This window comes from Cheilinus undulatus, linkage group 5 (genome assembly GCF_018320785.1).
Source record: "Cheilinus undulatus linkage group 5, ASM1832078v1, whole genome shotgun sequence".
Lineage (NCBI taxonomy): Eukaryota > Metazoa > Chordata > Actinopteri > Labriformes > Labridae > Cheilinus > Cheilinus undulatus.
In genome coordinates this window covers 25,686,971-25,711,899 of record NC_054869.1, presented here as the reverse complement: position 1 = coordinate 25,711,899, position 24,929 = coordinate 25,686,971, and the positions used below count along the sequence as shown (strand labels likewise).

At 38.2% G+C, this 24,929-nt stretch overlaps 1 protein-coding gene across 2 annotated transcripts in view; it reads left to right on the top strand.

Annotated features, from left to right (window-relative positions):
• The first annotated feature begins 1,584 nt into the window (after positions 1–1,584).
• The window catches only part of dmrt1 (doublesex and mab-3 related transcription factor 1), a 40,017-nt gene continuing 16,672 nt past the window's right edge, over positions 1,585–24,929 (top strand). Inside the window, exons 1-4 of one of the 2 annotated variants that reach the window (XM_041787762.1) lie at positions 1,585–1,953; positions 2,844–3,018; positions 4,832–4,989; positions 11,671–11,854. In XM_041787762.1, coding sequence (XP_041643696.1) covers positions 1,735–1,953; positions 2,844–3,018; positions 4,832–4,989; positions 11,671–11,854 — 736 coding nt within the window. In that variant the 5' untranslated portion in view covers positions 1,585–1,734. Of the gene's footprint in view, positions 1,954–2,843; positions 3,019–4,831; positions 4,990–11,667; positions 11,855–24,929 lie in introns of both variants that reach the window. The other variant, XM_041787761.1, reaches the window with a different exon arrangement.

Sequence of the window (24,929 nt, the reverse complement as noted above, 5' to 3'; positions counted from 1 at the left end):
CCCACAGATTTTCAAGGGATTTAAGTCGGGGCTTTGTGCAGGACACTCAGAAACGCTCACTTTGGTCTTCTGAAGGTAGTTCTTCACCAGGAGGGATGTATGTTTTGGGTCGTTGACATGTTGGAAGACAAAACGACAACCCAGACCTAGTTTTATAGCTGACTGATTCAGGTTTTCTTTCAAAATCTTCACATATCCTTCTTTCTTTGTGGTTCGTTCCACATTAAAGTGGAAGTTCCAGATGCACTGAAGCATCCCACAGCAAAATCCTCCCACCACCATGTTTCACTGTGGGGATGGTGTTCTTTGGGTGACACACCTCTCTCTTCTTTCTCCAAACATCACCAATGTCTCTGTGGCCAAAGACCTCTAGTTTAGTTTCATCTGACCAAAGGATATGCCTCCAATATTCATAATCCTTCTCCAGGCTGTCCTTAGCATTCTAGTCTCCTTGAAGGTGTCTCTTCTGCAAAAGGGGAGTTTTCTTGGTCTGCAACCTCACAGTCCGTTCCTATGCAGGGCTCTAGTGATAGTCTTCTTTGAGACTTCAATTCCTGAATTGGCAGCGTCATTCACTAGTGTCTTGGTAGTTGTTCTGAGGTATTCAGGCACATATCTCACAAGTTTTCTCTCCAGGGTCTTTGAAATCTTTCGCTCCCTACCTTTGCCAGACTTGTTCTGTACTGTGTGGCACTCATTAAATTTCTTAATGATCCTTCTCATTCCAGTTCCTGACACTTGAAAATGCTATGATAACTTTGTATATCCGTCTATTGCTTTATGAGCATCAACATTTCTTTCTCTCAAGTCTGAACTGATTTCTTTTGTTTTTGGCATGGTGCCTTCACAAGTGACAGCTCTTTCTGAGGTTTTTATGCTGTATGTAAACTGGGAAATAACACTTGGGTTTACCTTGATTTTACAAGCTCTGAGCATTGCAAACTTAAAGCATGTTGCACAATAGTGGTTTGTGCTATGGCTCAATAAAAAAGGTCAGGTCTTGAAGGGAGCTAATAATATTTACCCTGGTCATTTTTGCCTTTTCTGAAAAGATCTGCTATTGTGTTCTAATAAAAATATTTATGCCTTCAAAAGCCAATTAGTATGTCCAGAAATGCTATGCTGTAAATTTATTTCTCTGTTAAAAACACTTGGGAGGATCTTGAAAAAACTTAACATGTACAATAATGTAATAATTTTGTCTTTGACTGTATAGACTCCAGGTTTAAAATTACAGTGATGTTAGAAAATCTGCACATTTACCTGCAGTATTTTTAGTTTTTAGTAAGCTGTTTGAAGTGTACTTTAGTTAATGATAGGCCAACCTTTGCACGTGGAGTTAAAAACAAAACTTTCAATTTGAGCAAAAGTGTACTCTGCTTTCTAATTTCTCGACTGAACTTTTCGACAAAACAACAAAACAAATCAAATAAAGCTTAATGATTTTAATGATGTTGTTAGCATGGATGAGAGTCAGAGCTGGAGTTAGGGGCCATCACCTGACCTACTGTCCTGCCAGCTCTTCCCCTCTTTCAGCTTGTTTCCTCCCACATCACAGCATCAGCAGGGAGGGAGGGACCGTGACCTTATAGCCTCGACTTTGGCACCAGTACAGACTTTAAGCAGCCGAGTCTGCCCTGCCGGAAAAAAACTCCTACATAGTTGCCAAAGTCAGAACACTAGGCAGGTTTAAAGGTGGGACAAGTTATATATTTTTTTAAACTACCGGTAGCTATGAGCAAGGACAAGCAGTGCAAGCAGGTGCCGGAGTCCATCGAGCCTGTGTCCCCATCCAAAGGCCAGAAACCCCCCAGGATGCCAAAATGCTCCCGCTGTCGGAACCATGGATATGTGTCTCCTCTGAAGGGACACAAACGCTTTTGCAACTGGAGGGACTGCCAGTGTCCTAAATGTAAACTGATAGCAGAGAGGCAGAGAGTTATGGCGGCACAGGTAACGGTTAACTTGGTACACTACTGTTTAAATGAGCACGTGAGGCTAACGAGAGCTTAACTGAAGCTGTAGTGTGTCGTGTAGCTACATGTTTTGTTTTTGTGGTGGGGGATGAATGACAGGTAAATGTCTATTTATTTTTTAACACTTTTTTAATACATTGTAGAATTTTAACACCCCCCACCCCCTTATTTATTAACTATAACAAGGTAGCTAAAATTTGAATGTTGCTAGCATAGCTAAGTTAGTATAGAAAGTAATCAGCGAGCTGCAGAACATAACACGGATCATATATGTTTATATGTTGCCACACTTGTTGCTAGCAGCTAAAAGTTATTAAATATTTAACAGGTAGGCTAAAGAAGCCGCTTTCTTTTCGAAGTTCTGTGTTAATCTACTTTGTTACTTTTTTCAGTCATTAAGACCGAGGTATAACAACAACCATTGATAAAAGGCGCACGGAGTTATTATTAGTGAGTAGGACACACCTGCTGTAAATTGCAGGCTATGAAATTAAAAACTGCATTAAGATTTTTTTCTGCATATCTAATTCAAAAGGTCAAAAACCAAAAGAATTTCAATTTGTGGGTTATTAGATAAAAAACAAAACATTTTAAGCGTCTGTCTCTGAAAAATGGTTGAATTTTTGCTGCAGTCTTTCCATAATACATTTTTTGGTTGACCTCAGTAAGTGCATGTGAGTAAGAAGAGAAACTTTTTTTTTTTCTAACCATTTTATCATTTCATTTCAATCATTTTCTTATTTAATTGGGGGAACATACGGAAAGATACTAGTAGTACAGCAGACAAGATATCACACTGTTGTGTGTATTTTTGATGGAAAAAAAAAGTATTTTCAAGCAGGTTTTGAGTCTTCTCTCTAAATTCAGGTTGCTCTAAGAAGGCAGCAGGCTCAGGAGGAAGAGCTTGGGATTTGTAGTCCAGTAGCTCTGGCTGGCCCTGAGGTGATGGTGAAAAATGAAGCAGGACTGGACTGCTTGTTCTCTGTGGAGGGAAGATCTGCAACACCCGGAAGCACCTCCGCATCTTCTCTGGCTGTCCCAGGTTCAATCCTACAGTTCATTACTGCGTTTCACTTTTGACCACCCTTTGTCACATTTGAGTGTCAGCTAACAGCTGATTTGCAGTTGAGTGCACACATTTTCCCTTAACATTTTTACAGATATTTGAAACTTTATGAAAGGATAGAAATAAAGAGAAGCAACATATAAAACCTTACAATCAATCTCTCATTGTGTATAATAAATTAGTGTTCTTTTCCAAAATTTTGATTATTTTTTAAGGATGCATGATATTGGATTTTTGCTGTTATCTGATATGTCAATGTTTATGAAATAATTTAGCTGATACCAATATTTAAACATAAATCCAACCAAAAACTTAAGTCCATAAAACACACTGTTTAAAGTTTGAGCGGATGATGAATTCAGAAAAATACTTCAGCTGACATAGGTCTGTTGGTTTTAGCTGTAACTCCAAAACTTATTTGTTTGTACAGCCAATTCTTACAGCTGATCTAAACAGATTTTATAGCCTAAAAATTGGCAGAAATTTTCATATCTGCTGATACCAGTGTTTCACTTTTTAAACTAATGTCTGCTGATATACAGTAGATATCGTACCCATAACATTGTGCATTCCTACTATTTTTTAACCAGTCTGCCTTGGAGTTTGGAAGGTAGTATTCATCAGTACATTCTGATTTAAATCCCCAGGGAACACTGTTAAAGGAAAATTATTTACAATGGTACAGATTTACAGATGATGATAGATTTGACCTTTGAAAATGTTTATAGAAACCAGAATGCTAAAGTAAAGGAAGTATAAAGAGACAAAACAGAGAAACAATCAAGATATAGATGCACCTCTTATAATCTAAATCTCTACCAATTAAGGTATTATTAAAGGAAAAAAACCCATTCATGTACCTCACTTTTGGGAATTTGGGCTAACTTACTGTGATGACACACTTTTAAGATACAACTACAACATACTGCTCTCCTGGACACAGTGTAGATACAAACAAATCAGAAACATTTTTTATGGGAAATGAGTAAAATTATGCTGATTTGGTGGCACCAGCAATAAAGAACAGGTTGTGGAGGCAGACAAAGATATGGTGTTCCCCGAGGCCTGATAGCACATGTTAAAAGTTGACCATGGTCAAGGCTGCTCACGCCTTTACTTGTTCCTTCTTGTTTAAACTTTTGTGAGAGTAAAGTTTGGGTGTTGGGCTTGGCAAGAGAGAGAAAAGACTGGGATGGAAAAAGGAGTCGAGCACTCTGTGACTCACTGATGACAAGAGAGACAAATGTCATTATCTTTGTCTTCAGTGGTGCACATTGTCTTCATTGTGAAAGACCAAAAGATCAGGGTCTGCCTGAGAGGAATGTGGCCTTGTTGATAAGAAAAGAACAACAGATAATAAGAATGACTTGATGGTCATTTTCATCCCACATTAAGTCTTTATGGGGATTCTGGGTTGGGTTAGGTTTCCTAATTTGATGTTAGAAATGCTTGTCACCTGCAGATGGTGCTATTGATAGCACTTTGAGTTTGCTGAGAGGGAACAAGGGTAAATCTTGCAAGTGATAGTACAACTATTTTTAAATGATAAATTGGAAGATCTCCTGCAATTTTTCATCTGTAAAAATGTTTGTATTTTACCCTGCTTAACTTGTTTCCTGTATAACAAAAATTACATTAAAACACAGAAGTCTGTTAAAACATAAATGTAGTCCTAAAATTTGTCTTTACACATTCAGTGTTACGCCACATATCCAACCAAAAACACTGAACTAAATCCAGTGGACCAATCTTTGTTGTATTTCTGATCTCCTATGTTTTCTTTCTTCAGGAGCTCGCTCAGCTTCAACCCCCAGCCCAACTGCTGGTTCCCGAGCACATACTGAGGTATCATCAGACCTGCTGCTGGAAACCTCCTATTACAACTTCTACCAGCCTTCACGCTACCCTCCCTACTATGGCAATATCTACAACTACCAGCAATACCAGGTGACCCATAATGACCATCCTGCTTTCTGTCTTTTTTTATAGTAGCAGTCTGCAGACTGTTAAAATTGTTTCTGATGATTATGGTTGGCGATCAGATCTTTGATGTTACTGAAAATTACACAGAAGCATAAGTTTGAGTACATACTGTATTTTAAACATAGCTGTGGTTAGTAAATAACTAATATCCAACTAACCAGCAAGGGGGAATACTCAGTTACAACTAGAATGGCCGTCTGAGGCGGCAGACCCACGCCTAAGCAGCGCCACCGAGGAACTTATGCTCCCATTGATTACTATGGTGTTCAAAAGTTCGAAGTCCGAGAAGAACTGAACAGGTGCGTGGATCATCACCAAAATCTAATCGATTCTTCCCTGTCACTATCCCAATATTCCCTGAAAGTTTGGTGAAGATCCGACTTTCCGTTCTCGAGTTATCTTGTACACATACAAACAAAGAAACAAACAAAGATACGGAACCCTTTACATAACCCCCTGCCGATTTCATCAACGTGGGTAAAAAGAAACTAGCTTCATGATGTCATCATGAGGTTAAATCTCTGTTTGGTGTTATGTGTAATTTCTCAGACATAAGTAGAACCCAGTAAGGAAACGGGCCTATCTTATCCAACTTTTAAAAGAGATCTATTTGATATGCAGGACTTGATAGACTGGTTTTTGTAACTTTAATTTTTTTTAAGGTACAGTGTATATGTACTGTGAATTTGCTGGAGAAATGCCCAAAACTCATCCAGGGTCATATATTGCACATTCTCCAGGCAGCATATGTCAGGCAGCTATTCTAGTACTGCAGTGTACACAATGTATACAGTACATGTTTTTGAAAAGTTTATTTCTAAATTTTCAGATATTCACATATTTCATAAAAATGACACACAGTGCAAACAAGCGGAAAAATGAACAGATATTGTAAAATCTAACCCTCCCTAAGGCTAAAACACGAGACAGGGTGAAAATTCCAACAAAAGCTGTAAAAGGGCTCCAGGTCAAAGTAAAGCACCTCTCGTAACCATTGCACAAATGATGGAGCTTTGTTTGGCGTCCAAATAAAAAGAATAAGTCTGAGAGCAAAGAATGCTGGAAATGCCAGATAATTTGCTTGTAAACTTGTCAGATTACAATTTGGGAGTGGTATTCTAAAAATGTGTGTGGAAATCGGGGGCTATTGTGTGCTTACAAATATGGGAGAATATATAAAGTGTGCCCACAGTAACTATTGAAGGAGGGGCCTATCCATCCCATATGTCCTACTGAGGCTGGCCTATGGCTTCAGCTCAGACAGCCTTGGTCTACCCAGGAAAAATATCTAGCTGTCTCCTGAATAATGCAGAAAATGAAGCGCTTTGAATTGAACTAGAAATTTTTGTTCATTTATTCTTTTCAAACACTGATGTGAAGAAGCTTTGTTTTGTGTTACCTCATTATGAACAAGGCCTCTCTGTTAATGTCACTGTGAAAGCCTGCTGGTACACAGCTACACAACCTGCCTAGGTCAGCAGGCTAAACTATGTGGGTGCAAATCTTGATTATTTTTCTCCATGTTTCTATTCTCTTCCTGCTGGACACTTTTAAATGAAGACAGACATGCACATAAATGGTGAAACACAGCTAGAGCTGCAAGTACCTGTTATCAGTTAAGGTTCTTAGCTGTTTACAAAATTATAAGAACGAGATAAAAATAGTAGGAAAAACATCATTTGGTTTTTGGATCCTAAATGTTTCTTTGAAAAAGGATAAACACGGGAGATTAATCATTACATTTCAGAAGCTGGAAGTTGATTTAATCTTTATGCTAAAACCTTTAAATGTGAGAATGATGATGCTGACAAAACTTGTGATCTCGATGCATGTTTAGGCCGGTGTGTGGACATAAGTTAGCTTCTGGTAGTAATGTATATGAAGTTTTTATTTCTCTTTTTGTATTACAGTGCCATTTTTAAGGGTGGCGATTGTGCAATTAAATAGAAAATACTGGGGAGACCGTTATGGGAAGACATAACCCCCCACCCACACACAACCACACACACACACACCCACACACACCCACACATCTGTATATACACAGTGATTTATACTGAAATGTATCTCTATTGTGTCAAATGAAGATGAGCCTTTGCATAAAGCGAATTAGATCTATAACTCTTCTGTGATCTCGAATGAAGTGGTTTGTTTTTCTATGAAGAGCATTTGTCCACCCTCCTCCTCCTCCTCCTCCTCCTTCTCTATGTTCTTCCAATAGCAACATCTAGTTTTGGGGTCACTGCCTCCGCTAACCTGCCAGTGCACAGCAGAGCCTGAATTGCAAAGGTTAATGGTATTGTCTGTCGGCAGAGGAACAAACCGCTATGCCTCAATGCTTGAAGGAGAAAGTGAGCACATTAATGCTAATCAGTTAGCACTCTTTAGCATAATTTAGCCATCCTCCTATGTGATTTATGATATTTTCAGTGAAGGTGTCAGGTTTAGAGGGCTACGTGCTACGGTTATTTAAATTCAGGGACCACTTTTTTGTATTTGCATGAAGAGCTGATTATTTGAAGATGAATTTCAGTCCCCCAATGCACAGTGTCTTACTTGAAATTTACTGTTATAACCACAAAAAGTGGCAGAATATTTATGAATGAATAAAAAGACTTGACCCTGACAAGAACATTTCATTAATCACATTTCCTTTTACAGACTTAATAACTAACAGAACCCTTCCTACTTTTCTCTTGTGTTGTCTGTGTCTCCTTTACCTGTCCTAAACCTCCATAATTTGATGGGCTACACTTCAGTTTCAGCATCCTTAACTGTGGTGATAATCCTTGAGTTACTCAATTTTGAATATGTCTCCATATTCATTGTGAAGCACTCATCCTTGTGGACACAGTTTGGGCTGTAATGTCCTTTCTTATTCACTTTTACAAAGTTTCTGAAGGTGGCACTCCTCTCTTTTTTTTCCACACCTGGTTGAAGTTATAAAGTCTCTATTGAGTTTAGGGCGAGTCCACGAAAAGAGTGCCCCAATCACCATTGTATCAGAATGTTTATGTTTTTTTATTAGTTTTATTTACATGCATAGCTTAATAACATCGCACTCACCACTGTTTCCATGCCATCTATGATTTAGTTCCAGTGGCTGTACGTACAGAAGAGCCGGTCAGAAATGGCAAATTAGGTTTAACCCACTCCGGGAGACAGTTTAAGCAGAAAATAAAAGAGAACAGCTATTTAGAAATTCATTAGAACATTTAAGAAACATTTTTTTATCTGAAATCTCTGTTATTAGTATGTAACATCTCTAGGATACATGGCAATGCTTCATTTACACCCACAACCCCCTGAATCGTTACTCCAAAGCATGGTACATACCATCATCATTCAAAAGTACCTCTTGGTGTTTTGCAATTACTGATCATCTCTTAACGTCAGTGTAATTGTATCAAACGCAGGCTTTATTTTTAAAAACACAAGTTTTATTTGCCTGATCTGGGCTCTCTCCCCCTCTCTTAATCAAAAGCCACAAGTCAACACTGTGGTCTTTATCAGTATAAACCTATCTACCTCATCCTTTACTCTCCTGTGCTCTCAGTAGTTGGCTGTCATGCAGGTGGATGATGACAATATAAGGGTAGTGCGGAGCTTCCAGACAGGTGATGGTGCCAGATAAGAAGACAAGCCCTCACAGGGAGGCAAGAAAGCCCCCCAAGGAGCTAGGAAATTGAGTTTAGACAAAGTACAGTACATGAGACACATCCAGCACAAGTCATACTCAAATGATATTTCTCTGCTACTAAATTGTTGTTGATTTGTAGCTGATATGATTGTTGTCATAATAGTAAGAGTGGCTATCTAATACAACCCAGTGTAATTAAGATGCATGTCGAGACAGGCGATGCTGATGTGTCTCATTAAAGTTATCATTAGATCATCTTTGTTTTATATTCTTTCATGTTGCTTGAATAACCCCTTTGTACCTAAGGTACAGTTCACACTTTGCCACCCACTCTGGTGATAAGAGTGTGTTACAGCACTCAGGATTTATGGTTCACTGAGGTTGTGGATCATTGCTTTTTGATTTTGGTACAATCATAAGATTGAATTTTCTTTTCCTTTACTTTGAAAAGAACTATAAATTGACTTTATGGCTGTTGGTGTTGTAGAAATTAGAGTGCATCATAAATTGAGGTGAGAAGCAATCTGGGGGAAAAAAAGGCAGTATGTCAGCAACACAGTGTTGAACCCATTATTGTGGAGTTCATACACTCAAGGGATATAATGTAAATCTCAGCGATACATGGACTCTGTGAGGATTGTAGCATAGTTGAAGTGACTACACTCCCACAGAGCTTGCTATCAGTTTGGCATTTGTCTGCTAGAACACTGGAAGGAAAATGGCAGATATCCAACACTATTTTAGTTTCAGAAATGAAACCCATTGCCAGCTTTTGTCCAAAACTAATCTTCTTTAACTTTACTTCTTGCTTAACGTTACTACACAAAGTAGCACCTTCAGTGATCTCAGATTTTTTTCAATCTGAGATCAATACAGAAAAGCAGGGTAAAGAATGACTTAAGGTAGATCTTTAATACAAACCACATCAGAAATGTTTTTTTGTTAGTTTGTCAATATCAGAGTGTTTGGATGGATAAATATGGATATATTTTGCTTTCCGCCATGAGTCTTTGGTTGTGCAAGGTAACAGCTAAACTCCCCTCAGGGTGCTGGATAGTAATTTAAGAGAAATAAACAAAAATAAATAAACAAAAAACAAGACATACATCTGGATCATAGACCGTAGAGAGTATTAGAACAAGCCCTAGTAACAACAGCCATTTCTTGTTTACCAGGGGGCTTTTGAAGCCAATCTGTGATGCCCACCACATTGAAATCACTGTCTCAAACTAACTGGTCAACCTTGTAACAGAGGCAAGATTTCAGCCTCCTGGCAAAAAGCTACAATGGTCCGACTTGCAGTTCTATCAGCTATGCCCCTGCTATGTTCAACTAAAAGAAAAACAGATGAGTTATCAAAATTTGTGTGTCCATAAACACATGACCTATTCTGATAGAAATATGTACATGTATATAGCCTATAACCTAACCCTTTGGAGCTTCTGTAGCCAGTCTCAAGTCAACACTCAAGGCTTTCATGTTTCAACCCCAAAGTTGCCACTTGATGTGAATAAATACCTCTTTTTGAAATGTTTTGTCTTTCAAAAGCACCTAATACTCCTAGAGAGATAGGCTTCGTGTTTTATGAGGTGGTATGGGATCTTCTATTTTATAAAATAAAATTAAGAAACTTAATATATATGAGCCTGATCATTTTTAAACATTTTAACGCACAAAAAACGTCAACTATTTGGTTTCTCACTAGGCGTCTCAAACGCAGTTAAGCTGGTCTTTGCACATAGATTTTAATTATGCTAAAGTGGACTTCGTCCAAGCGGGGCAGACTAAGAAATGTTTGTAATTATACCAATAGATTAATCAGTTCAATCAGTCTTAATATGAAATCACTAAATGTAAACATTTCCTTAAAGCATGGCACAGCCAGCCTTTTGTAAGAAACTTTCACAAAGACAGCTTTGCTTGGTGCTGTTTGTGTCCTGCAAAACTGTAAGCTTGGTGCACTTTCAGTGCTCCAGTCCAATCTCTATTGTATTTTTCACAGCCTAATACAAGAGCTGAGTGTAGCTTAAATAACAGTTTATAAAGCTGTCTAAGAATTGATGGTGTGGACAATACGGGTGACATATTACAGGCTGACAGAAATCAAATTCCATAAAAATGAAATTGAAAACCCTCCGTGAGGCGGCCTTGCTGCTGAGTAGACAGCTCGTTTTAAAGTTTTCAGAGGACTGGAGAAAACCAGCATGGCATGTTGCAGCCCATTTTAAGTACAGACTACTGAGCTGTGAATTCAAACACTACTAATTCTCTGTCATATATTATTTTATCTCTCATATTTCCTCCTGTCAGATAAGGTTGTTAAAGTGTTGCTTGTAAATTTCTAAAGCCTGATTTGGAGGTTTGTGCAGTCTAACATGAATGGGGCCACAGAGCAACAGCTGTGTTTCAACTGCACATTCAAAGGAACAATATCATATAGACAATATCGAAATGATTTTAGTCATTTTACAGATGTCAACATGGATTTATCTATAAAATGATGACAAAAAAAAGCGTTTTATTTGAAAAAATGTTCTAAACATATTCTGTATTAAATCCCATTTGGGTAGTGAACGGAAGTAGTAAATGAAGACTGCTGTATTTTAAGATGTGCTACTTTCCTGGTAATTTCTCAAGTGTCTTCCCACAGACAACAAAATCTACCCTAAAAGTTAGGGAAAGCTGGTGGCTTAGTCCAATGTAAGAAGGGAGTTTGTCCCACTCACTCTCCTGCTTACCTCATATACATTGTCTCTAATAACAGGACTTTTCTATGCTATAATCAAAATGTAAAGGGCATACAGGGTTCTATAAAGTTGAAGTTAGTGTATGTGTCAATTAACAGAAAACTTAGTTTCATTGCCTTTATTTCATTTTTATTTTACTTTCCTGAGGATTCCAGGAAGCTAAATGTTTAGATGTTTTCTCTGAAATGAAGAGCGAAGACATTTTACTCTCACATGCTTATTAAATGTTCTTTGTTTTTATTTTCTTGTACAAAGCAGATGCCTCATGGTGATGGTCGCCTGTCCACCCACAATGTGTCTTCTCAGTACCGCATGCACTCCTATTACCCTACAGCCACCTATCTGACCCAGGGCCTGGGCTCCACCAGCTGTGTGCCGCCCCTCATCAGCCTGGACGACAACAATAACAGCAACAACAACTGCTCTGAGACCATGGCAGCCAGTGAGTTACACACACAACAAAATATAACCCACATACAGGCTCCATAAAGTTTTACCCAGATCAACAGTGTGCTTAAGTACTTTAAAGGGAGGAGTGCACTCAAGACACTCAAGACAAGTATGTCATAAAATTTCTAAGATAAAATAAATCTAAAGAGAAGCCTTTTTAAAAACTTTTACTGTACTTCTCTACTCTTCTCAAATACATGACCACATTTGCCTGTGTTAGACACAGTAATATTTATGTGTTCACAAAGTTTCTAGATTGTATCGAAGACGGAAAAACAACCTATTCACTTTTGCACATGATATATTTTTGTTTAAAGGCTTGAAAAAAATCTAAATTATGCAATTCTATTCAGTTTCATTATTTATCATCATTTAGAGTATGAAAAACACAAATATTTTGCTGTTATTTCTATCCAATATTGTCAGCCTGTAGTCAATCAAAGAAAAAAGTTGGTCAACTGAGTTACTACTTACTTAGTTTCAATGAGTGTTAAGTATGAAATATGATAAAAATGAATGGACTCATGTATAGTGATGTTATAGAGTATTCAATATTTACTTTGTCAATAGTGCACAGATTCCTAGATTTCAAATTCGAAATTTTCAAAAAGCTACTACTACAAATCTTCTTTACATTCAAAAGGCATTAATTACTTCAGTCAGTGGTTATATTAGTATTAAACTGATAGAGATATCTGCAAATTGTGAATAACAGTACAGTTTGTATAGATTGTAGAGTAATGGAAGACCCAAAGATGTTAGGGGGATTAAAGCTATGTTTTTTTGTAGTCAGAGAAAAAGTTTAAAGCCAACAAAAAAACAAAAACCAAGAGGACTGTCAAACATCAGGCAGAGCAGCTCTGTTTTGTCCTGTTTAAAGAAATTGATGTAATCTCCAACCATGCACCATTAGATTACTGGCACCCCATACTCAGATCAGAATCTCAGCTGTGCTTGGCTGCTGCTAATGGTGGTTGGCTGGATTTTCTGCTTTTCACTACCTGTGAGCATGGGTAAATCAGATTGTGTTTATTGTTGAAGTCTAGTGTAATTCACCTGTAGAGTTTGTGATTTCTGAGCATACTTAATCCCAGCATCATTACTACTACTTTAACATCCCTCTTTTAGTGAAATACATGGCAGAACCACCAGCATCACTACCCTAAAAGACCCCCACATCTTTCCTTCTACCTGTATTTGTTTATGACTTTCACCTGTCCATTTCCTTGAGGGTCCCACGTCAGCCCTCCTGCCGTGAAAACACCACGCTCTATTACAGAAGAACAACTGTGGTATCACAGTGTGTGGTCCATTATTTGCTTTAACTCAGACTCCCAACAGCTGAGAAACTAACCTTGAAAAAGTCAGACATTTTGATACATTTTTCTGACTTACATCCCCTGAGGAAATACTTCATCTTTTTCCTAAATTTTTCTTAAATTAACAAGTAGGGATTTTCCCTCTTACATTTTTAATATTCTTTTATCTTTTGATCTTTTCCCTATGAGTATTTTAAATGTGCTAAAAAGCAAAATGAAAAATGATGGACGTAAAAGCACCTGGTCTTCAGTCTTATGTAATACATGTATATTTTGTGTAAGTATTTTCCCCAATATCAACTTTTTTTTTAGGAGAGGACAGTCCTGCCGTTTTCCAGTTTTTTTTTTTTTATTGCTTCTAAAAGTCTCAGAGGAGACTAATGCTGGTTATATATTACAAAATGATTTGACTCCAATATTACTTTTAATGATGAATCAAGACTTTAAACTATATTAAACTTTTCCCAAAACATGTTTGGCCTCATAAAATGGTTAAAACAATTTCCTCCTTTTGTTGTTTGCTCAGTGGTAGATCTGTCCTTTCCATCTGAGTCTTTTCATTTGTACAACACTAAAATATTAGTTTGTTTTCTCTTCTTGCTGTCCTGCGTCTAATGAGGAATCTGAAGAAGGGGCTGCTACATGATGTCGTTTTTGTACAATAATTTGCTGTCAGTATCTGCTGTAAAACCTAACTGAGAAAAACAGTTTGTTCGAGGTTGACTCAGCATTACGTTATCTCAGAGTCAGTCTAAACATCTACTGCCCTCTTGTTATTGACCACTGCCAAATCCGGTGTGTGGGAGAGTATCGTATCTACATGAGGCTGAAGATGAGCCGTTTTACTGCAGAGGAGGCTTACTGTAAGAGCCTCAGTGTTAAAGATGCCGTGTGAAACAGTTGAGGTCTGTTCTTTCCCTTGTCTCTAAGACTGCATGTGGAAGTCTTGGGCTGTGTCCTTGATGTGGTCCCAAGGCTAATTCACATCTTATCAGCTGAGTGTAAATCATGCTGCAGAGGTATGAGCATGTTCTTGTGATAATCAAATAATGAGTTTTCTATCCTTTGTGCAGGCATAGTTATTCCTTTAACTTTTTTTTAAAATGTTGGTTATTTTCTACTTTTTAACCTAGTCTGAACTACTGCATTTTACATTTATAGTGAGTCAGTACATTTTATAGTAAGTCAAGCAACAGGAAACTAAGCTGTCATGTCTTTGCTGTCTAAAATTAACAAATATTCTTTGGTTGGATAAAATGTAAACAACTGTTCCCTGATAAATCTGATTTTCAGCTTTATATTAAATTAGGCAGAATATTTGGCAGACATGTTCTTATTGAAGGGTTGTGGTATGATTTCAAACACCATACAGGCAGCTTGAAATAAAGAAGATAAAATAAACCATTATTGATCCCTCACTGGGGGGATATGGTTCTTTCAACAGCTCACAATATTGGGCAAAGTAATCAGCAATATTTCACAAAAGTAAATAGTAAAGAAAAAGTGCTAAGATGAGATAAATTGCTGTAAATATGTTGATGGATGATTGATTTTAACTTCACATTTTAGTTACAACTCCTTGAATTGTTTCATTTTGATCCATTATGTTGTGCACCTCTGTATCTTCCATGGGGAGGAAAGATCTGTGAGCTGTGAACCTCCCTACCCTCCCATCTTACCTGGCTGCCAACCAGTGCTTCATCAGATTTATCTCCCTCCTAGGATAGGACTAATCAGTTGGCCAAATACAGAGATCCAAATAACCTTCAGGAGTGCCACGCTGTCCTTTCCACCTCCCCTACTCACCTCCTCTCCCTCCCCCCTTCCCGCTCCTCCCTCCCCCTCCACAGGCCCCGCTGTCTCCGCAAAATTGCCTTCTGGAGTTAGTGAGCGGGAACAGTTAAGATTTACAAACAATGATGAAGCTTGTCATGCGTCTTTCTCCATCCGTCACGGCGGGCCGGGCGGAGCTGTGGGTAGAGCTGTCCTGGTGTTCTTCATAAAAGCCAGCTCTCTGTGAAATACGCCCCTGGTCGGCCTGTTTACTGCCCCGCGCTCGTCAGCAGCACCGCTGCCGTAAATCGCCAAGCGGGAGGTGACAGCGCAGTCCATCAAACTCCCACCCCACCTCGCTGCCCTCCTAACATCTCACCTCACACTGCCACCTCCCCTCCTCCTCCTCTTCCTTCACATAAACACACACACTCACACTGTTTCTACACTAAGATCTACCCCGCGAGGCTTAGATGAGCTGCCCCAAAAGAGTTATGGCTGTTTCAGTCTTTCAGGAGACAGCTTCAATCCAAGTCTGTCTGAGTTTATGTTCTTTTCCTTTTCTTCTGTCCTTGTCTAGAGTTTTCAAAATTCAGACGAACTCAAAGTTTGCAGGCTGTCTGCACAGCAACTTTTCCCTCCACATACTTATTACTTTTTTATTTTGAAAAGATTTATACAAAAGTCAGACCACAAAATTGAGTGCTGCTGTGCTGGCTGTACGTTTGTTTTGTTATATTGGTGTCAGCGTGGAGCGTACAGTAATTTAAATGCAAATCAGATTAGTGAGGTATTGCAGATGTTAATCCTACTAATCGATAGACCTGTGTGAGCCCATTAAGTTAGAAATCCATTACTATCTTTCTAGATGATATCTATTGATTTTCTTGCCTCAGTCTATACTGTACTGTACACCAAAGTGAGTTACTGCGTATAAAGTCTGTCGTTTCAGGTTCCCCACCCCATCAGAAAAAAAGGAAGAAAAGAGCCAACAGATTGCTCTCAGTAAGTTTCTTTGTTTCTAGTGTAATATGGGCTTTACCTGCTTTCAGGTCAGATTACTTCAAACATTCACTTTCTCCCACACACATACAAACCGATAGGGAAGTCTCTCCAAACACACACACACACACACACACCCCCACACACACACACACACACAATCCATGTACTGTACCCACACACTGCTCATGAACACACTCATTGTGCAGATGTCAGTGAGGCCTCTCACTCCTTTGGATTTATTAAACCCGAAACAAAGCGGTACTTCCAACCAAAGACGTGACCTTTCAGAAGAAGTGCTGTTTCATGTCATGTAGCAGCAAGAGTTCATTTCCTTGGTCACTGACATGCAATGAAAAATCACTCACCTCCAGACACAAACTCTGTATTTTCATTGAGGAAGAAAACAGTGGCGCAAGAAGGCTGCTGCTTTGGATTTCTGTGTTTATAGAAAGCAATCCTGTGTAAACAAGTCAGTAGTTTAACAATAGCTCAAGATGGTAGAGATTTTCCCAAAAATGTATATTATATTTGTTTTGTTTTTTATGATTGCAAATTGTAGCCAGGATTGGCTAAGCATTAATGTCTATTAGAAAACTTTATTTTAGTAAATAAAAAATCAACTTACAAAACCATTTTGGCAGGTTTTTACCCAGACCTGTTGTCCCAAAAATAATGTGAAATTGTTATGATTCCTAAAGTTTGATTCAGTCATAATGTGCTTGTTTTTTGTCTCTTTACATCCATGTCTTAAATTGCCTTTGGTCTAGAGCTTTCAAAAAAAATCATGTATGGAATTTATTTCACATTTTTTTTTAGATTTGTAAAAAAAAAGGGATTTTAAGAAGGATAAAGCAAAGCATTCACACTAGCAAAGTTTTAATTCTTCTTATCACTTTCTCTTAAATACACTTTTGTAGACACTACACTCTTAAAAATAATTAACAAGGTGCTCAGATTGGCCAGTGGCTAAGATGCGCCTCGTACACAGATGGCCTGGGCTCAAGTCTGGCCTGTAGCTCCTTTCCCACATGTCTCACTCCCACTTTCTTGTCCCTGTTTCTGACTCTTTCCACTGTCCTCTATAGCCTCAGGCATAAAAGGCCCAAAAATATATCTTTAAAAAAAACTCAACAAATTGCTGCTGTTTACAATTTTCTCATTACCTGGTTGCCCAGGGTACTGCAGGGCTTGACACTAACTTTTTTCCCAAGTTGAAAAAGTTAGGAGCACATAAAGAAGTTTAGGGGGAACAATGAAAATTGATCAAATAATGTGTTTTTCATAATAAACGTGATGCAAATAGACATTTACAAGCAAAATTATTTAATGGATTTGTTTACAAAATGTACAGAAAGGTAAAATCATCAAGTTTTGAAAAATTATTGCAATTTAATTTTGTTTTTAATGTTATTAATTTTTAGGCTATCTGACAGTAATCATGGGTATAAGAGCTCCATCTATACTTAAACATTCTCCAGGTCCTCTGAGTAATAATAATTACTAACTTAAGTACACTTCTGTCCCTGTAATTAAAATGGTCGTGGAGGCCGACTCTGAGCAGACTCTGGTACAAGGCCCCCAACACACACCCCCTCCTCGACATAATCACTTAACATTATTTATATAAAATTACTTTAAAAAAACTAGGAAAATATATTACTACAATAATAGAAAATAAAAAGTTTTGGCTATAAAGCCTGAGATAGTTGCAAAGACGCAATTCTTAGTTGTAATTAAGTCCTTATCAAAGATAACGTACAAAAAACTACCACAGACCTGTGACATTGACAACAATAGCTTTATCTGAAAGAAAGTCACAAAAATGTTTAATGCTTTTAAAGATCATATTCCTTGTTGCAATAAAAAATATTTTTGTTTCCACCTGTTTTTTATTTAGAAATAATGGTCATCACTTGGGGTACCTTATTTTCATCATAACATTAATCTTACTTTATTAGCTATGTGCTTGTTCTTGCCCCCCTCATCCCCCCTCACACGCACCCCTGTATCCCTCCCCTCACAGACAGCAGCTCATACATATTGCTACTTTCTCTTCCTCACTGTGTCTCTGCTTCAGTGTTAACAGCAGTAGCCTTTCTTTTATTGAAGCACCATAAATCATACTCTTCATGATTTTTTTTTTCACCCGCGACCTGATTTCAAAACAGCTGATTTGTGCAAGGAAGTTCGACGAGGTCAATTAATTTCTGATCAGAACCAGCGCGGGAACTTTATGGAGTTTTATCATAAATTCACAAAATAAACGATTGTAGAAAGTCACGTTTGACAAGAGAGGATGCAGAACGGGAGGTGAAATTACGGGGAAGACGTAATCAGAGTTTCTGTGTGTGAGAGAGAGAGTTTAGACAGTGTTGTATATACATACTGTGATCATTTTAAGAGAAGAAAAAATTGCTCAAAGTGAGGCCCCCCTGGGTGGATCTCTCCTTCGGCTGATTTTTTTATGCGCACATGTGCCCCTAAATATTTTTTACAGTTCGCACACACCTATTTTTAGGCTCGTGAAACGCTCGCACTGTCGGGCCTGTGCTACAAACTCAAGGAAGCCTACTGTGAGTCCTCAACATTTTGAATAAAGCCTCAAAGCCTCAAGTGTAAAACAAATAACAGACTGTCTACTTCCCTACTTCTCTTTCAGCTCTGCTCGACTCAGCCTCTCTTTGAACTGGAGACACTAATATTATTTTTACAATAAAAAGGTGTTCACTGTTTAAATCGGTATCAGCTGACATGAGTTTGGAAATATCAGTGTATTGTATATTAACAAAAATACAATATTGTGCATCCCTAACAAATAGTTGTTAAGGTTGGGATTACCGCTAAAATGAATCTGTAAATAAGAGCCATTAGCTGCAAGAAAAAAACCCTGCTGAGACCCATGAAGACCTTGTTGTGTCTGAGGCTAATTGAGTGTCTCTACTGCTTCTTGCTTACAGTGTTTAAGTCCTGTGTGGCCTGTTAGACCGTGTTCTTCACCCTGCTGTGCTGCTAAGTGTCCTGGTCGCCTGCGGGGCTGTGGATGGGCTAAATACCAGTATAATTGTCTGCTTAGAGCACAAGCACCGTTGTAATGTGTTGTACAACACCACCATTAACACAGGCCTGGGGCTGAGGGACATTAAATGGCCTGGGCTGTGTAGTTTATGTCCTCTTCCCCTCACTCTATTCCTCTCTCTCACTTACACACACATGAAGAGAAGACTTGTATCCCATCCAGCTTAGGTGACTTAATATGTAATACATCTAATGCATTTTATTATTGTTATTTTTCGGTTTTGACTTAGTTCTGTTTTGAATGTTTTAGTGACGCAAGCTTAGATCTTGAAACAGTGGCTTGTTGCTGATAAGATTGAACTTTCTGCTGTCAGCTAGGTTAGGTTTTTGATATAATTTTTAAAGTTTCCTTGAATTTGTTGGGAAGACAAGACAACAGTATATTTAACAGATTTGTCTATGTTGAGCAGAGCTTGTGTTAAGAAGTAAAACTATTTCATATTGCTGGGAAAACAAACATTTCTTATCAAAACAAATGAATTTGTTCAAGTTTCTCACCAAACCTAAATTTTATTTTTCTTAAAATTCCATTTAAGCAAATCATAATGGCATTTTGATTACATTTGCCTAATAGCCACTGTACTGAGTTGGCCTTGAACACATCATTATAAAACTGCCACCTCCTTCAATATGCATACCAACTTTTATCCTGCTGATTTCAACATTGGGTTATTCATTTAAACTAGTAGTGGGACTCGATAAAAAAAAATAAGTCTAATTAATTAGAGGCTTTGTAATTAATTGATATCAATTAATCACATATCCATATTTGACACAATAAGCAACATTTTTCAATTGAAATGGATTTTGGTATATGACTGAATCAATGAACAGACACATAAATGAGCTTAAACAACAAAATCGTGTTGATTTTCATCACTGTTAACATAAAGTGCAATATGAATAAGGAATATTATGATTGTATTGTTTGAATTTTTCTTTCTGCATGGCAGTTCATAATTTGGGTGAGACGACGCTATCTGTAGCACCGCTTCTAGCCCCTTATCCTCTACCACCGAGAGTGGTTGACAGCCCACTTCAATCCATTTTGCCAGTGAGTTTGTTAATTTGTCAGTTGTGGACTTAATCATTTTTGGCTCTGAACCCAGTCATCTTGTTGAGTGTGGATAGGCGACACTGCCTGCTCAAACTAGGAACGTTGTCTGTGCTAGCTGAAGCATGTTTGGCATTGAGGTGGCAGCGGAGGCTAGAAGAGCTACCAAACCCAGCAACGACTTCTCATCGGTTTCAGTGGTGTTTGTCGTGTTGTGTCCTGTGCATCAGTATTATGGGTATACTGGGAACTTGTGCATTAAGAAACATTCCACGCTGTTTGGAGTGCAAAAATAAATTGAGATTAAATGCGTTATTTTTTTATTGCTTTATTTTTTATGTAATTAATTAATCTTAATTAACGCAATAACGTCCCAGCCCTAATTTAAACTGATGGATTTGCTTCAGAGTATAGGTTTGCTAACTATGGCTGCTTTGAGTGGATGATGAGGATGAGTTTTCTGCAGCAGTCATTATAATGCATTTGCATGCTACTTGTAGCAGCAGCTGGAGCTGATGGAAATTTTTCAACCCAGCAGTTGAAAGAAAGTTGAACTTTTTTACACTTTGGTTTATTTTGATACTGCATGCTCAAATCAAGATATAATGTTATACTGTATGGCTCGTGAGACTTGACAGCAGGGTCAGTAGGCTCAAAGGTAGTTTTCAGACTTTTAAAAATGTCAATTAGGAAACCAATCACGAGACCGCAGGTAAACTGTGATTTGTTGGTTGATAACAGCTCAAGGTGGAGACTCAGTAGATTGAATTACTTGGAGAGAATTATTTCTGTTGACAATGTTTTCTCTAAATACATTTTTTTTCAAGTACTTTTAAGAGCTGCACTTGAACCAAAGAGCCTCACGCAGCTTGGGAGCATTGGTTGAGTGTCGCAGCTTAAGAGTCACTTTCCTTCTGTTGTTTTCTACTGCGGTGGTGGCTCAGCGTGGACTGATAAATGATGTTGCCTTGGCAGCTCTCTGAAACAGCTGAACGACTTGGATAAACACATATGGCAGCTTTAGCACCCTCGAGAGGCGTCCTTCTCTCCATAGTAATATATTTCACTCTTCCTGTGTCCTTTACTCCGGCATTTTTCTCACCCTGTCGACTCACAATGAATCTCATATTTAAAATGTAGTGATAGAAAAGTCCCACAAATATTGATCGCCCCGCCTCTGCTCATTATTGCATATCCATAATGGATGGTGTCAGAAAGCCTGGCGATAGACTGACAGGCCATTTTGTGAGTTGATGGGGCACAGTAGCCGAAATGAGGATTTAACATAGGAACGAGGGCTGTGTCATGCCTCTCTGGCAGTCATCTTCATTGGGGACAGATTGGTTAACAATGCAGGAGCAAAGGTTCCTCTCTGTTTAATTAGCCTTTGACCTCAAACACTGATGCCTTCTGTCAGCCTGTGTTTGGCCTCCACTCTCCACAGCTCCATAAGAAACCAATAATGAACATTTAAATAGTTCTGGCCCCTGCCATGTCTGCATTAGAGACTGCATCTCTCTGAACAAATGTCTCAACAGCTCTTCATTTGGTGGATGAGAATGAGCAGTATGTAGAAGAAATAACAGCACAAACAACACAATTAAAACTCAATTTAAAAATATGGTGTATAAGCAATTTTGTTCTTTTTTGTTTAATCTTTCATGTAAGTGTCTGATGTTAGAAGCTTCAGCTTCACTATCCAGTAAGGTTGTGACAAGACTCAACTCTCCGAGACGAGACAAGATTTGGACACAAAGGACGAGACGAGATTTCACGTTTTTTTTTTTTTTTTTTTTAAATATTGGAAAAAAATTAGTAAGTGGAAAATATGTCCTTTATACAGATGAAAGTCAATTGTAAAGCATTAAGGTCCATTCAGAAATGTTTAAACTAACTCCTCTTGTGCTAAATAAGCCAGCAATGTTTACACACAGTTTGTCTTGTCTAAGTCTACTCAAACGGTACATTTTAATGCCCTTCAAATCAAACCTTTCATTTAAAGAGTCTACCACATCTTTAATTTACTACACTATGGACTAATTGCTACAATTACAATAATAATAATGATAATAATAATAATAATAATAATAATAATAATAAAAACATTTAGATTATTTTGAATGTACTTTTAAAAACAGTTTACAGCATACTGAAATTAAAGAGTTGCATCAGTAAAATTCAACAGTTTCTTATCCTCTTTAAGGACATCCATATTTAAAACACTCAAAAGAAATCTTTCTGTCAATAACACGTTTGCTGTAATTTAGAGAAATAGATTATTTTATTGTTTTGTGGTCTTTTTTTATCGTATGAGCCTTGACAGTGTTGGACACGACACACAGATGAGCGTGTGTGTTAATGTGTGTGCGTGTGTGTCTCTGCTCTGTCTGCTGTCAGACAACAAAGAGGGCGCGTTTAACTGGGGCTAGAACTTTGGTTTATGGAGCTAACACTGGACTCTGGCGCTCAAGCAGAGTTTGTTTTGCCAAGTTTACTGCTGCAGCATACAACTGCCTGTTGCGCTACACAAGTGAAGCTTCTAATTGATTATTCGCACCACCAACAGCTGATGGATGTGTGACTAACAGACGATGGGATGAGAAGGAGACATGGCGAAGCAGTGACTGAATCAAAGTTACAAAGTCACATATACCGGCACTATAAGCGAGTCTGCGCTCATACACAACCTAAATAAACCCTGTATTCTCATTATGGAGCCTGCACAGGTTTCCAGCAGCAGCATTTAGTTATTTCAGACTGTTATGATAAACTTGTTATGCATTGGCGGATCATGTGCAGTCCTGAGTTGTGCACGCGGAGGAGGGGGTGGGGGGATGGAGCTGTGATGTTAATGGGTCACCGATAAGCTCTGTTACTTCATTAGCTGTCAAACCAGCAACTTTAAAAAGTCCAGGGCATCTTTGTGATCTTTTACAATTTCTAGTTTGGTATTTTTTTTTTTTGTCAGGAGAGCTGCTGCTCCTGGTGTATGCAAAATATTGATCTTGCAAGATGGATTTTTACTCGAGAAATCTTGTGATGTTTTGATCTAGCGAGGTCTCGTGGCACGGGACCCCTACTACCCAGCTAATAGTAAGATCTGTCCATTTGGTGTTGCATGGTAAATAATTCAGAATTGGGAACTGTTTAGGTTCTTAAGTTGAAAATACTAAAATTACTCTGTACCACAGTTTGTCCCCTGCAATTGGACACATTAAGTACACATATGTTATCATTTTAATCAGTAAAATCTACTGTAAAGTATTAACTTGATGCATATACTGTATATGTCTTACCATCTGCTTTTCCATCATTCAAGAAGATTTTTAATACTCTGGCATTCATGAAAAAGCAGGATTTTTATGTCCAAGTTAGTTTAGGTGGTGCATCTTTAATTTTGTGTCTTTATTGAGAGAACAGAACAGTGGATAAAGTCAAAAGCAGATGAGAGGGGGGTGGATTACTTGCATTATGTGACCTAGAGTTGGAGTCCAACTTGGGGCTGCCACCCTAAAGACTATAGCCTTTGTACATGCGATGCACAAGTTTATAGCTGAGCTTGAACTTGTGCCCAGGTGGAGCTTATTTTAATTTACTTCACTGTAAAATTAGCATTTGACTAAACCGGCACAACATCCATGTCTTTGTTGCTATTACCATATGTCAAAAAGAAAAGAGAAAAACACTATTTAGGAATGTGAGTTAAAAGCAAAGAACTCTATCTGGGGGAACTAATGTGGGGACTAAAACTTGTCCAGATAGAAGCATCCTGAACTCAGCATGTTCAAGGTGTTTAGGATCTTGGCAGATGGCCGTTGATAATGACAATTTTTTATTATGAATGAATCTTTTGCTAATATTTCTCCATGAATTGATATGTTGTTGCATAAAATCTTCACAAAGTTTGTTTTACAACAGTATAAAATGGCTACACCTTATGAAATTCTACGTAGGGGCATGAGTAAGACATCATAGCCCTCTACTATACTATATTTAAAGCAACAGAGGTTAGGTACAACTGAGATTTTACAGTTAAACTTAATTTTTGAAGAAATCTCATCCCTTCCTTGAAATTCTGTACAGAGCTTAACTTAATTTGCATATTGCAATGTAAATGTGTTAGAAATGGACAGAGCAAAGAGCAATTTGTAGAGAATTGTTGTGAATTTCCAGTATACTGTTTTAACACAGAAAGACTTTCAGAATTAGGAGTCATTCCAAAAGGTCAGATAAGAGCAGTGGTTTGAAACTGAGGGTGAAGGTCTGCTCTGTGAACATCAGCTGAGTGCCCTGAGCCTCCACTGTTCACTGCTCAGTATTTAAAGCTGCCTGCCTGCCTGTCTGCTCTTTGACTGAGTTTTCCGGGTCATTAATTCCTGCTGCTGGCTGATGAAGAGCCAGACATCCATGGCGTTTCTAGAGAAGGCAGCGTCAATCTCTACGAGGGGGACGTCCTCAGCTGGACACCTATGAGACCTTCTCAAACTGGCCAGGGCCGATTTTTTTTAGACACAGGTCGTATCATTTTAATAGGGGCCATTTAATCCCAGGCCAGCCTTGTCATAGACAGGCAACTTTTCATTCTTAGGATTGAATTTCTGTTCCCTTGATGATAGCCTCCACTAAGTGCTCTTGTCCCCAGACAACACCGACAAATACAGGTCGTTTCATATTTTCTGGTAACTTCTAGGCTGTGCAATTAATAGTGCTACAGCAAGCAAAATATGTCTGGTCAAGCCTTTGCACTCAGTGCTGGATTATTGAATAAGCTGTATGTAAATAGCCAAATAACATAGAACTTCCTTAACTTGGCTTATTTTTTATTTACTTAACCTTTATTT